General features: G+C 49.5%; 3 protein-coding genes across 6 annotated transcripts in view; 2 read left to right on the plus strand and 1 right to left on the minus strand.

Annotated features, from left to right (window-relative positions):
- On the minus strand, nt 202–11226 carry GLUL (glutamate-ammonia ligase). 4 transcript variants are annotated; one of them, XM_021102200.1, is made up of 8 exons: nt 11081–11226; nt 9955–10074; nt 8112–8290; nt 6098–6259; nt 4091–4237; nt 3566–3693; nt 3172–3371; nt 202–2340 (listed from the first exon to the last, which is right to left on the minus strand). In XM_021102200.1, the coding sequence occupies exons 2-8, from the start codon at nt 9963–9965 to the stop codon at nt 2022–2024; spliced, it is 1146 nt and encodes a 381-aa protein (XP_020957859.1). In that variant the 5' UTR covers nt 9966–10074; nt 11081–11226; the 3' UTR covers nt 202–2021.
- On the plus strand, nt 10385–12144 carry LOC110255568 (serine/arginine repetitive matrix protein 2-like). Its single transcript, XM_021063970.1, has 3 exons — nt 10385–10596; nt 10817–11551; nt 11893–12144. The coding sequence occupies exons 1-3, from the start codon at nt 10385–10387 to the stop codon at nt 12041–12043; spliced, it is 1098 nt and encodes a 365-aa protein (XP_020919629.1). The 3' UTR covers nt 12044–12144.
- RGSL1 (regulator of G protein signaling like 1) overlaps nt 12068–13590 on the plus strand; it is a 115684-nt gene continuing 114161 nt past the window's right edge. Inside the window, exon 1 of the mRNA XM_021063761.1 lies at nt 12068–12116. The gene's annotated coding sequence lies outside the window, so the exon portion shown is untranslated. The remainder of the gene's footprint in view (nt 12117–13590) is intronic.

A 13590-nucleotide genomic window follows, 5' to 3' on the forward strand; every position in this document is an offset into this window, starting at 1 on the left:
TGGCCAAATACTCAAAAGCATGGGGAAGAGCTGGTTGGCAATACGACTTAGGAAAGGTTTTGCTTTTTCTCTCAATTCCAAGAACAGGTAAACCTGCATTTACTTTGCCTTACAAAACAAACTCACCTTGTTTGGTAGGAAAAGGGAACAAATCGGCACATAGGGATTTAAAAGAATCACAAAGAATCAAGTCAGAAGAGATCTTATAAATGTTAGGTTGATTTATAAGAGCAGCTCCAGGCAGTTAACACAGTTTGTTTACAATGAGGAGTTATCTAACTCTGAACACACTATATGTGGCAACCAGAAGTCTGGCAATTAGAAGTCACATTAAGAGAAAACCACAACCCACCTGCCGCAGCCAACACAAAAACAGGCAGAAACAGCAGGGGAAATATAGGGACCAAAGGTGGGGGTTTTATTATAAAAGAAAAAAATAACTCCTCAGGAATCTTAACAAAGGAAGGGATTACTTCACACTCAGAGACTAGACACCAGGATACAAAATTACAAGTGTGTGGACTCCAGGCAAGACCCACTTCCTCCTAGAGCAGAGAGGAAGGAGACTGCTGGAGCAAACAAGCAATTCTGTAAAACAAAGACTTAGAAACCCTACAAATACGATTAAAATCTAAACTTCTGTTTTGCTTTAAAAATTTTTTTAATATATCAAAAGGCCTGCTTTAGTGACATGCTAGTGCCACCGGAAAATAACCCCAATACCCCCTTGTCAGTAACATGCTCAAGTTGACCAGCCAACTCAGATTTCCAGACCCCTGTGTGTGTAAGTACATGTGTATCTTTTTAAACCAAAGCCCCACGGATCAGATGGCAGCTCCTGCTGCCACCTGTTAAACAACCAGCGTTGCCCCACCACCACCCCAGAAGGGTGGGCTGGGCACAGAGAAGCCCTGAAGTGGTAGTGAGGGAAGAACAGCCCCAAATAGCTAACTTTCCATGCACCCCACCCCCACCCCACTCAGAAGGACATCCTTTTTTTTTTTTTTCTTAATGGCCACACCCATAGCATATGGAAGTTTTCACCAGGGCTGGGGAATGAATCCCAAGCCGTAGTTGCAACAACTCTAGATCCTTTAACCCCCTGCACATGGGTGGGGATCGAACCTGCACCTCCACAGTGGCCCAAGCCGCTGCAGTGGGAATCTTAACCCACTGCGCCACAGTGGGAACTCCAGAGATCCTTATTTCTAACCAGACTACCGTCTCAAATTTGGCTCCCAGTGACCAGAATGGTTTTCTCTCTTAGGAAAAAAAAAAAAAAAAAAAAAAAAAAAAAAAAAAAACCATTATCTGCACACCCATATATATAATTTTTTTGTTTTTACATTTAAATATAAAAATACTACTCTTCTTTGTGTTATAAATGGACCAGACAGTAAGAACTTTTTCTTTTAAGGTAGGGCTAGCCATCCATTTACGCCGAACATAATCAGGGCCTTTAGCCCCAGGCAAGGGAAATACCACACCAGATCGAGGGCATTTTCCTACCTCATTTCCCACCCTTCCTTCTCTCCTAATGCTCACCCTTAAGAGAAAGTTGGTTCTAACCTTCTAAGGAATGGAAGGCCCACCAACCAAGAAGGAGACTTCTAACCGAACCAAAGTCAGGTCCTCTGACCCCTGACTCAACTACCACTCAGAGAAAGTCTGCCCCTTCCCTGCACAAAGACTATGTTCTCTGTCCGGATAGCTGTGCCTACTGGACAAACACACCTGATGAAATGGAAGCAGTGGTTATGACTCCCCACCTCCCTCCCCACTAACACACTAGAAACTTCAGTGATAGGGAAAAAAAGGGGCGGGGGGTGTGTGTGAAGAGATTAGGAACTTGAGCCCTCTATCCTGGCCAAAGAAAGCAAGAGATATTAACTGGGCATGAGGAATAAAAAAGACCTTGCTATTCCGCCCTTTGAGTTACAGCTATTACGACAGTTGAGAGGGGCGAGGGGGGGGGCGGTGTAGAATTAGGAGGGGTTTTGATGGCTGCCCGTCTAGTCCACTTAGTTTTTGTACTGGAAGGGCTCGTCGCCAGTTTCGTTGAGGAGACACGTGCGGATGAGAGCTTCTGTCACCGCAAAGGGGTCACAGTTGGCAGAAGGGCGACGGTCTTCGAAGTAACCCTTCTTCTCCTGGCCGACAGTCCGGGGAATGCGGATGCTAGCGCCACGGTTGGCCACGCCGGCAGAAAAGTCGTTGATGTTGGAGGTTTCATGGAATCCAGTTAGGCGCCGGGCGTTGTCCAGGCCCCCCTTGGGATCGTAGGCTCGGATGTGGTACTGGTGCCGCTTGCTTAGCTTCTCGATGGCCTCCTCGATGTACCTGGAGGAAAGAGTTAAGATGAGAGTCCGACCTGCCACCAGGAGACCCGCCCTTCAAAGGCAGAGAAGCAGGTATGGATCCAAGGATGGAGTGACTCATCTACAAAAGATTGTTTTCCAGGGATCAATTTTCCCAAGCATGGCCCCAGGGAACAGCTCCTCCCCAGGGGCAGTACTATGCTTTGTAACCCTTGTGTCTTTGTGCTTAAGAGCGCTGGTCTTCTCCTGTGTTGAATGAAAAGACCCCCATCCAAGACTTTCTCCCACTCACGGGCCTGAAGTTGATTCATAAGCTTGTGTTGCTGCTACTTTAGTTCTGTAGATTTCCAAACGCATTAATCTATGTCAACTTTCCCCGATCACCATCCTCGAATCCTGCTCCTAATAGTATTTTGGGGGTACTTTTCAAATAGAAACCAAACATCAGGATCAGAGGACAATTTTTGAAGCTGAATGCTAAGAGCTAAGGCATGAACTGAGGAGGCCAGCTTACTCATCCCCAATACATCAAATTCTTGGCAAGCATTTTTTTTTTTTTTTTTTAACTTTTTAGGGCTGCACCCGCAGCATATGGAGGTTCCTAGGCTAGGGGTCCAATCAGAGCTACAGCTGCTGGCCTACACCACAGCAACACCAGATCCGAGCCTTGTCTGCAACCTATACCACAGCTCACAGCAACGCCGGATCCTTAACCCACTGAGTGAGGCCAGGGATCGAACCCGCAACCTCATGGTTCCTAGTAGGATTCGCTTCCACTGCGCCAGGACAGGAACTCCTTGGCAAGTATTTTTGCAAAGAGAGTGAAATGGCTCCAGCAGGAGCCCACACTCACTTCAGACCATTCTCCTCTCGCATGGCCTTGGTGCTAAAGTTGGTGTGGCAGCCGGCACCATTCCAGTTCCCAGGAATGGGCTTAGGATCAAAGGTGGCGATCACTCCGAAGTCTTCGCACACACGATGCAAGATGAATCGGGCCACCCAGAGGTGATCTCCCATGTCGATTCCTTCACAGGGTCCGATCTGGAATTCCCACTAGAGAGAACGAGAAGAAGATTGGCCTTTAAAGCAAAACCAACTGCTCGCCCCAACCCACCTGCTCCCATTTCACTTCTATTCCACAGCACCTCGAGAGTGCTGGGTTAAGGACTGGTGCATCACAGCAGCCCTTGCTAGCAAAACCCTCATTTGCCTACAGGCGGGGAAGGTGATGGGCTAGAGCCATTTACCTGGGCGGGCATGACCTCGGCATTGGTGCCCCCAATCTTGATGCCGGCATACAAGCAGGCCCGGTAGTGAGCCTCCACAATGTCCCTGCCATAGGCTTTGTCTGCTCCAACACCACAATAGTACGGACCTGCAGAGGCATCAAGGTGGAATGAATGTCAAGAGGCAAGACATGGAGAAAATCCCTAGCTAGGTAAGATGACCGGCCCAAGTCAGATGTCAGAAAGCTCTCAACCACTTGCTCTCTAGAATCCCATCCCTAACTGTCCCTGGACGTAGAGGAGTGGGTGCAGGGGGCTCCTCTCATAAAGCCAAAGGGTTCCCCTCAGTGTTAATGTCTAAATGTCCATGCCTGGATCTGGGTGACACAAGGGCTCTACAGTATTATTTCAACCAGTCTCTGGGATACTACTCCTCTACCTTTTTAATCCACGAGGATTCATTCCAATCTCTGGAGAGATACTTTTTTCTTTGCCAACTAACACTTGGGGAAAAAGCAAGATTCCTCTCTCACCGGGAGGACTCACCTTGGGGCCCAGGGAAGCCATTGGAAGGCCAACCAAAGGGGTGTCCATCTGTGCCCATGAGAGTATATTCCTGCTCCATTCCAAACCAGGGGTGCTGGTTGCTCACCATGTCCATTATCCGTTTACAGGTGTGCCTTAAGTTGGTCTCTAGGAAAAAGAAAGAGCCAACACACTTATTAGAGACGCATGGGCAAATGTACCGAATGCACATGCGCCTGAGGTGGTTTCCAGGAATCCACACACCTGAGATGATGAGTGTTGGCTGCACTGTAAGCTTTCAGTCCCCGCTGGTGTAAAAGCGGACAATGAGAGAAGCTATAATTATGTATCTGTAGGGAGACTCTCAAAAGGCTTTATTTATAACTAAACTGGGTTACAACAAAGTCACACGGCAGTGGATCCAGAATAGAGCACGTTTTCACTTTATCTGCAAGCTGGCCCCCTCCCAAACGCCAAATGTCAAGCACTTAAACTCTCTATTCACTAGAGAACTGCTTCTCGCTTTCCATCTATTCCTAGTTTCTCAGGCATTTAGAGCCAAATCTACAATTTTGACTGAGAGAAGAAGAGCCTTACATTCTAGGTGAGAAGGTAAACCACTACAAAGTTCTATAGTATTGGCTGGTGCAAAAGCAAACAAACCCCCTCCAAACCCCAGTAAAATGCAATGAACTCAACTGAAACTATTTCTAAGCTAGAATTACTTTATGGACTCATTACTATAACTATTCCACTATGTCCCAGGAACCATTTTATGACCTTCATATTTTATCAAAGAAAACCTATAATCTTGAGTCTTCCTAACAACCCTGAGGTGGGGATTACGAGTCTCCGTTTTTACAAATGAGAAAATGAGGCTCAGAGATGGCAGGTAGCCTGCCCGGGTCACAGCAAAAGCAGCAGAGCCAGGAAACTCTGCTTGTCTCAACTTCCGAGCTCAAGTTATTTACCACAATATGATAATGCCTCTCCAAACAAAGACAAGTAATAAGGTCCAGAGTCACTAAGTGACTTGCCAAAAAGTCTCACTGGCAGAGCATGGCAAATTTAAAAAGACGAACGAAGTAGAACTGGGAGCAATGGGTGTGCTAGACAAACACCAAAGGGGCGGGGCTCCAGCAACCCTCAAGGCAAACGTATGTTATTGGTGAAGCCGGATGTCCTCATTTTAGTCCGTGGGCAGAGAAAGGAAACGCGCTGTGTGGAATGAAAAGGCAACTAGTGCGTGGTGTACGAGCCTTCTCAATTATCCGCACTCATCAACTCAGTTCGCCCCATAAACAACTTTCTAAGATGGATTTTATTAATTTCCCCATTTTAAAATCAGGGAAGTGAGGAGTAGAGGTGAAAAGTAACTTGCCCAAGTTCACAGCAAGGAAGTGGCACAACTAGAATTCAAATCCAACATTCTAACTTTAGAATCTGTGTTCTTAAAATCTACAGGCAGGCAGGAGGGCTGTGCCACAGAGGACTAACGGCAAGCAGATTTAGAAGAATCTAATGTTGGAGTTCCCGCCGTGGTGTAGCGGAAATGAATCCGACTAAGAACCATGAGGTTGTGGGTTCAATACCTGGCCTTGCTCAATGGGTTAAGGATCCGGCACTGCTGTGAGCTATGGTGTAGGTCACAGATGTAGGTCACAGACGGGGCTTGGATCCTGCGTTGCTATGGCTGTGGCTGGCAGCTGTAGCTCTGATTGGACCCCTAGCCTGAGAACCTCCATATGCCACGGGTGCAGCCCTAAAAAGCAAAAAAAAAAAAAAAAGAGAGAGAGAGAGAGAGAGAAATTGAATGTTGTTTTATGCCACCAATAATGCGAGGATGGGCCACGCAACCTCTTTGAACAAGGATGTTCTAGATGGAGAGATGAGGCCCAAGCGAATACAGACTTCACATACAGTTCTAAGACAGGCTGGTCTTCTCAGTACCAATTTTGGAATAGCCTCTTCCCCGCCTTTCCAATTCATGGATTGGGGTGGGGGCACCCAGACCTATCCTCTACCCACCTGCAGGCTTTCGGTTGTACTTGAAGACCTCACAGAACACCAGCTTGTTGGGGTCCTTGCGGAAAGGGTCCCGAAACATGGCAGCAGGGACAAGATACATGTCACTGTTGGAGCCTTCAGACTGAAAAGTACTAGAGCCATCGAAATTCCACTCGGGCAACTCTGGGGTAAAAAGAGAGGAGAAAATTTAAGTTAGAACGCACAGGAGCTTTTCAGGCAAGAGTACAGTCCCCTCGTTCACCTTTCCGTCTCTAAAGAGCCACAGTCTCTTGTCCAGAAAGTCAGTGATGCATGACTGCTGCTATTAACATGCAAACCCTGATGTCTGCATGCAGCCCTACAGATCTTCCTGAGTTCCAGGTAAGCCCACAGCATCACTTTCTTAAAAGTAACAGTCACAAGAATAACCTAAGAATAACATGTCTTTCCTAAATAAGTCTACTGGATACCGAAGACACAAAATGGACATCACCAGCAAGTCAGGCATTATTTAAAGTATTGCAATAAAGGAGAAAAAGATTCTCTGATTTCTCCCAATAGGCCATCTGTGTTGCTTTGTTCTCTTAACTCATCCCCCCACTGTGTCAATGGACTGTCCTTGCTCAAGCTGGGTCCTTATTTTACAGATGAGGAAACAGACAGTGAGCAGGGTGACTGATTCAAGGATGGTCCCATATCCACTTTCATACTATGTTTTATTTTATTTGTTTTGGTTTTTTTTTTTAGGGCCACGCCCACAGCACATGCAAATTCCCAGGCTAGGGGTTGAACCGGAGTTGCAACTGCCTGCCTACACCACAACCACAGCAAGGCGGGATCCGAGCTGCCATGTCTGTGACCTACACCACAGCTCACGGCAATGCTGGATCCTTAACGCAATGAGCAAGGCCCAAGAATTGAACCCACATCCTCATGGATACCAGTCCGGTTCATTACCACTGAGCCACTATGGGAACTCCTCCACAATATGTTTTTAAGGCCAGTTTTTTTTTTTTTTTTTTAATCACTCCAGTTGACCAGGAGTCCTCCTTCCTTTTTCCAGGGCCTGTCCAATACTGCCACATAGCAGGTGTGTAAGATACACTTTATATTAATACAGTTATTCATCCATCCCCTCGAATGTGACCAGAAAAGTAAGCAATCCTAAAAGTAGGTAGAAGGTGACGGACCACAGTCCCTTTGCTCATAACAGCTCCTGTGGGATAAGCAATCAGCCAGTTGGAGAATTTCCCAAAGAGGCACTAATTAAAAACAAATGAATGGCTGGCCCTATTTAGAGACCACTTTAGGGCATTGGCTTTGTATCTAGAACCTCAGTATCAAGTTCTCTATTTGGGTAGGAAAGAGCATTCGAAGAGTTTGTGGGAGTTCCCGTCGTGGCGCAGTGGTTAATGAATCTGACTAGGAACCATGAGGCTGCGGGTTCGGTCCCTGCCCTTGCTCAGTGGGTTAACGATCCGGCGTTGCCATGAGCTGTGGTGTAGGTTGCAGACGCGGCTTGGATCCAGCGTTGCTGTGGCTCTGGTGTAGGCCAGCAGCTACAGCTCCGATTGGACCCCTAGCCTGGGAACCTCCATATGCCACGGGAGTGGCCCAATAAATAGCAAAAAGACAAAAAAAAAAAAAAAAAGTTTGTGAAGTAGATGACACAGTCAGGTTCAAATGATGGTTTTCAAAATGGGTTCCTGGGGGTACGTTATAGCCAACGAAGCAGGGATGCCCAAGTCAGCAAAGTTTCCAACCTGTCTCTCCTCCAATTCACACTTGATCTTTTTTTCCTGCAATCTACTGGCTTACCCGCAGGATTCCATTTACATAAAGGAGTCCATTGTTGTTGTACTCAGAGGTAGTGTAGGAGCTTAATGTTGACTGAATGAAGCCTGAAAAGCCCTGCTTTAGAAGAGCTTTACCTGCAGGAGAGCAAAGGCCAAACCTGGGGGCTTGGTCTCAGGCTGCTGCCCACCCCCACGCTGCCCCCACACAGCACAGATCCTCACTCTGCCCAGCCTCTCACCTTCTATACACTTGGGCTCAGAATCCAGGGTCCGGGTCTTGCAGCGCAGTCCCTCTCCCGTACCGTCAATCCAGATGTACATAGCTTGGACTTTCTCGCCCTGGGGCAGGGACATGTACACCTGCTTGATGCCTTTGTTCAAGTGGGAGCTCGCTGAGGTGGCCATGGTGGACGGTGTTCTGGAGAAAAAGAGAGAAAACAGAAAACAACTAAGAACACCAACTCCAGACAAACCCACTGCAGGAATGACTCATTAGGGATAATTAAATCAAGAAGTCAAGTGGGAGTGGTGGCCCTTCCCTTTGGAAACCACACACACACACACACACACACACAAAAGTACACACAGTACATTTATTTAATTGTACACACACACAGTACATTTTTAATTTGCTTTCAGAGAGATTAAAAAGTGTGTTTGTGGCTGCACTCTCGGCATGTGGAAGTTCCTGGGCTAGGGATCAAACCTGCGCCGCCACAGTGGTAGGAATGCCGCTTCCTTAACCCACTGCACCACAAGGAACTTTCTAAAAGTTTATACTAGACAAAAATCTCCTGATAAGCCTCCTCAAGCTAGAATCTAAACTTGTGAGGACCAAGTTCTATTTTTTGCAGTGTACCAGAGGTAGAGGAATTTTTCATTTCTCATACTAAAGATACCAGAAGAGGAAAAAACCCCAAAACACACAAAAAAGAAAATACAGAAGTTCAGAAACAGGAAAGTTTGCAGAACAGACTGCGTCTCCAAGTAGACGCCAACCACAGCAAGGCTTAGCTGCTATGATCTCTGGACTGTCTTCCCTTTTCCTTGCACCCCAGAGGATATCTCAATAAAAAATCCTTTTGAAGATTCCTCCACCCCTCCAAAAACCAAACACTCTCCTGCCACCCACATAAAGTTGGTAGGGTGAAACAAGGGGCCCAGCTAGAAGGTTTAAGAGGTTGGTGGCTTCCTAAAACAACTGCAGTTATTATAACCACCAGGATATAAAAATAGCTGATTCAAGCTGGATTCTAAGATGCACATGGTCAATTTTCATCAGTTCTCACTTCAGAAAGTCAGTTTCAGTTTGAGAATGACCAGATTCCACCAGAGAACTTTGCAAGGAATTAAAAAATCCCCACTTCTAAATCAAAAAGATCTGGGGTTTCAAAAGCCTCTAGGCATACTAAAAACTGCAAACCCCTTAAAGAAGAGACACTGAGGCCACAAAATCAAACCTCAACACAAGAGGAAACGTTCTACCCCTCCAGTCCCGGGTTGATAGCCCTGGGTGGCTGCAAAGGGAACACATTGTTCTCCTCCAATGACTTGGGCAACTTTCTGAAGTACAGTGGCAAAGTTTCTATGGGCAACCGGCCCATGTTTGCCCAGCTGAAAACAAAACTGCTTCTCCCTCGGACAGCCTCACCCTTCCCCGAGGGGAAGAGAAGCTCTCTGTCATGTCGTGTTAGCAGACAACCACTACTTTTGCCTATTCCCTTTAGAAGATTTGGTCTGTCAAATACTGCTCCCCCTATCCCCAACTCATCCAGCCTTTAAAGGCAGGAACAACAAAAATCCCTGACTCTTATAAAGAATCCTATCTCCGGGCTTTCCACCCCAACCTGTTACATCTCCGACTTCAAGACACACTTTCTCCCTTAAGCTTGGGTTCTGCTCTTTTCAGTGGTGCCAGCTCGGTTCCATTACAAGTCGATTGCCAACATCCTAGTCTACTATTATGTTAACTGGTGCCGCCGCCCAGGTAACAAGATTAGTGGTGGTGGTGGGAGGGGATGGGATGCTGCAGGTTTTAGCCGTGTCTGCAGTTAGGGTCCTCATCCCTGCCTCCTCACTCACCCCAGCCACATAAGGTCAATGGTATCGATGGGGTTGCCCTCCTTAGCCCTTCTCCTTTTGGAGCTGCGTTCGCGCCTCTCGTGGGTCTCGGGCTCCCGCTGGTCCACGCACCGGAGCTTTCTGGGCGAGGGAGACGGAGAGGGAGAGGGAGTCGGAGTCGGGGAGGGGTCGAGATCCGACCGGGATGAGCAGGAATACGAAGGCTGGTGGGTCAAGGACTTGATTTTGACTCGCGGTTTCTCTCCAGCGTTCACTGAGTAGGCGACGAAGCCGAAGCAGTTGGAGGGGGACCCTGAGGACCGCGACTCCAGGTCGTCTTCATTTTCGTTTGTGATGGTCTTCGCGGATTTGCGGCCCGGGGAGGATCCCCGCTTCCCGCCCCCGGGGCAGTTGGAATAATCCACTTTGAGAGCGGCCCTTTCCCACTGAAATGTCCCGAACGTGGGCGCCCCGCCCGGGTCTCAGGGCCTCGTCAAGGGGGCCATACCCCTCCAAGGTCGGGGAGGGGGGAAGGGGGAATAGGGACGTCTGCCGGAGGGACAGCGGGCCACTGCTGCCCCTGCCCGGCCCGCCAGGCCTCTCCACCCCTCGCGCCCTCCGGGCCGCACCGCGCCTCTGGCACCCCATTGTTCAGTCACAGGGGTAGGCCCCCGGGACCCCGCGGCGGGAGCGGCCGCCCTGCACACGCTCACGGTCCTTTGCCTCCACGCAGGCGTCTAACCGCGCCGATCCGCCCCAGGGCCCGCCACTGCGGAGGAGGAGAGCGAAGCTTCCACCGAGGGACCACTCCGCCACACCGCCGGGCCGGGGGCTCCGGGCCCGGGCAGTGCCTCCACCACTCGCCCCGCTGAGCGACCTCCAGGGGCGACGCCTCTGGCCGCAAGCAGCTGAAGGAAGAGCAAAACAGCTCCCCGCCCTCCTCGAAGCCCGTCGATGCGCGCGCCCAGCCATCGCCAACCGAGACCCGCGGGAGCTACGAGCGGCTGAAGCCTGCGGGAGGCGCCGCAGGCCGAGGCGCTGAGAAGGAGCAGGAGGTGGCAAGGGCCGAGCCGAACCGATCCGTCCCGGCGCGGTGGCTCGGGAGGCGCGCGTCACTGCCGAGCCCCCGGTCGAGGCGGGCGCTTACCTGGGCGGCGAGCAGGAGGCAGGGCGGGCAGGCCGCGAGAGCGAGAATCGGAGCGGAGAGGCGAGGAGGCCGAGGGTGCTCCTTAAACCATCCGCTCTTCTCCCATTCTCGGCTCTGCAAGGCGGTCCGCCGCCCAGCAGCTTTTATCGGCGGCTGGGGCCGCCCCCGGCGTCCTGATTGGCTCCCAGTGGCCGGAGCCCGGGCAGATCAGCTGATGCGCGTCCCGGCCCCGCGACCATTGGGCGAGCTGCCGAGCGGGCGCCGCCGGGGTGGGGGCGAGCAGACCCGGGAAAGAAAGAAAAGGAAAGGGCCGTGGGGGAGGGGTGTGGGGGAGGGGAGCGAGGAAGGGCGGGCGGAGGGCCGAGTGCCTGCCGGGAAGGACCCCGAGGGCCCGGCTGCCGCGCGGCGCCGCGCTCGCACCCCCCCGCCCGCCGAGCCTGGGCGTTGCCTGCAGCCCCTTGCTGCCTTCAGGTTAGACATTTAGTGGGCGAGTTCTTTTTTTACGAGGTCACAGGGCAAGCCCCAGAGCTCCCGAGGAAATTCTGACCCCCGCAGACCCCCACTTTTGCCTTTTGTTGTTAAGAGACCCTTCCAGGCCCCCTCCCCGGCCCTCTGCTCCAGTCTGGGAAGGAGCGAGGGGTGTGGGTGAAGCTCTGGGCTCGCCTGGGCCGCAGCCTGGCCTGCAGAGGGGGGCTGCCAGAGGGAAGCCTACAAGAGCCCCTTCCCCGGGCTCTCGGCGGTCTGGGGACGCGAACCAAAGTCTCCGACCTCACCTTTGTAATGAACGTGCTGTGTTTTGTGTCATTTCCTAGGGATCCTCCTGGCGGGCAGAGACATAAAGTCGGGAGATCTGATTCTGTCTCTGCCACACCTGAGGCGACTCTGTCTCTCTGGGCCCAAGTTCCTACATCGGCCAATAAAGCGGCTCAAGAAAGGACTTTTAGAGCTGCCTATCAGATTTGAAATTTTGTGTGCAGTTTTCCAAGGGCAGCTGAAAGGCAAGTGAGGTCTTGGCATCTCCCCTTTGAAGCCCAGGGTATGTCAAAAATTTAGAATTCCTTAAACAGATTGTCTCTGGTTTTGCTTTTCATGTAATTTATTGCGCCTTCTTTTGAATCTGGAATATGAGACCGAGTACCCCTGCCGGCTCATAGCCTTGCTTGTTGAGAGAATGTGTATGTGAACACGATGCTTGTCAGCAGGTTCACCGTCATTATATGTATGTGTATGTGTGTACACACACTCACAACGCACACATGCGTATAATATTTTCATTGCTACCATTGCTTTTCCTTAATCATTCAATTTTTACTGCTTGAAATCTACCCCAGTGTACCCAGCCTTTATTGTTTCTTTCAAGAGCCCCAGTTTTTGAGACTTTGAGATTTCCTGTTTGAAGGCCAAGAAAGCCATGCTTCCAGTGCCTTTGAAACAGGAAGGAAAGAAGTTTGCTCTTCTGGTTATTTTTTGCACCACAAATATGGAAAAGAAATGTTGCCCATGACCACACACACATAACTTGGCTTCTTTAGTCAACATCCCTTCCCTGTGAAATTGGGTCTTACCACTGTAGTACTTGAAAATGACAGATGCAAGATTTGTCTCAAACAAGGGCTTTTGGTATGTTTCAGACAGGTGACATTCTGGACCATATAAGTGGCCTTGTGAGTATAAATGGTTCTATCCTTTAGGTGAGCCTTTGAGATGATGGTTAAAGGCTGGGCTCCAAGTCAGAGAAACTTGGTTCAAATCCGGGCTTTACTTCTTGATAGCTTTGTGTTGAAGTAGTTACTTAGCCCTGAAGCCTCAGTTTCCTTGCCTGCAAAATAGGGATAACATCTATCTCACATATTGTACAGATTAATTGTGATGGCACATGCATAACTCAAATGCTTATAAAACAGTAATTATAATTATAGGGCAGGAAAATTGGAAGAGATTGGATTATTTCTTTCCCCTCAACAACCCATAAAGTATAACTGTTTAACTCTGTAAGCCTCCACCATTAGTTTTATGAGAGTGGCCTTAAACCTGGTAACGAAGTGGGCGGCCTTCATTTTCTTTCTTTCTGTGAAATCTCGAGTTTATATAGTTGAGGATGGAGTTCCCGGTGTGGCAGTCGGAAGCGAATCAGGCAGGTAGGTATCCATGAAGATGCAGTTCAATCCCTGGCCTCACTCTGTGCTCAGTGGGTTAAGGATCCAGTGTTGCTGCAAGCTGCAGCATCGGTCTTCGACACAGCAGGATCCTGAGTGGCTGTGGCTGTGGCTGTGGCATAGAGCTCTGATTCAACGCCTAGCCTGGGAACTTCCATATGCTATGGGTGCAGCCCTAAAAAACAAAAATAAATAAATAAATAAATAAATAAATACCTAGTTGACGAGAGGGATTGGGGGAGGGGAAAGGTCATGTTCTTGTTCTAAAAGATGCTAATTTCCAGTTGCCAAACTGCCGGAGCAGAGCCTAAGCCAGAGCCTTTTACACACCTTGTCACCACCAGCACTCAAGGT

This window comes from Sus scrofa, chromosome 9 (assembly GCF_000003025.6).
Source record: "Sus scrofa isolate TJ Tabasco breed Duroc chromosome 9, Sscrofa11.1, whole genome shotgun sequence".
In the NCBI taxonomy this organism is placed as follows: domain Eukaryota; kingdom Metazoa; phylum Chordata; class Mammalia; order Artiodactyla; family Suidae; genus Sus; species Sus scrofa.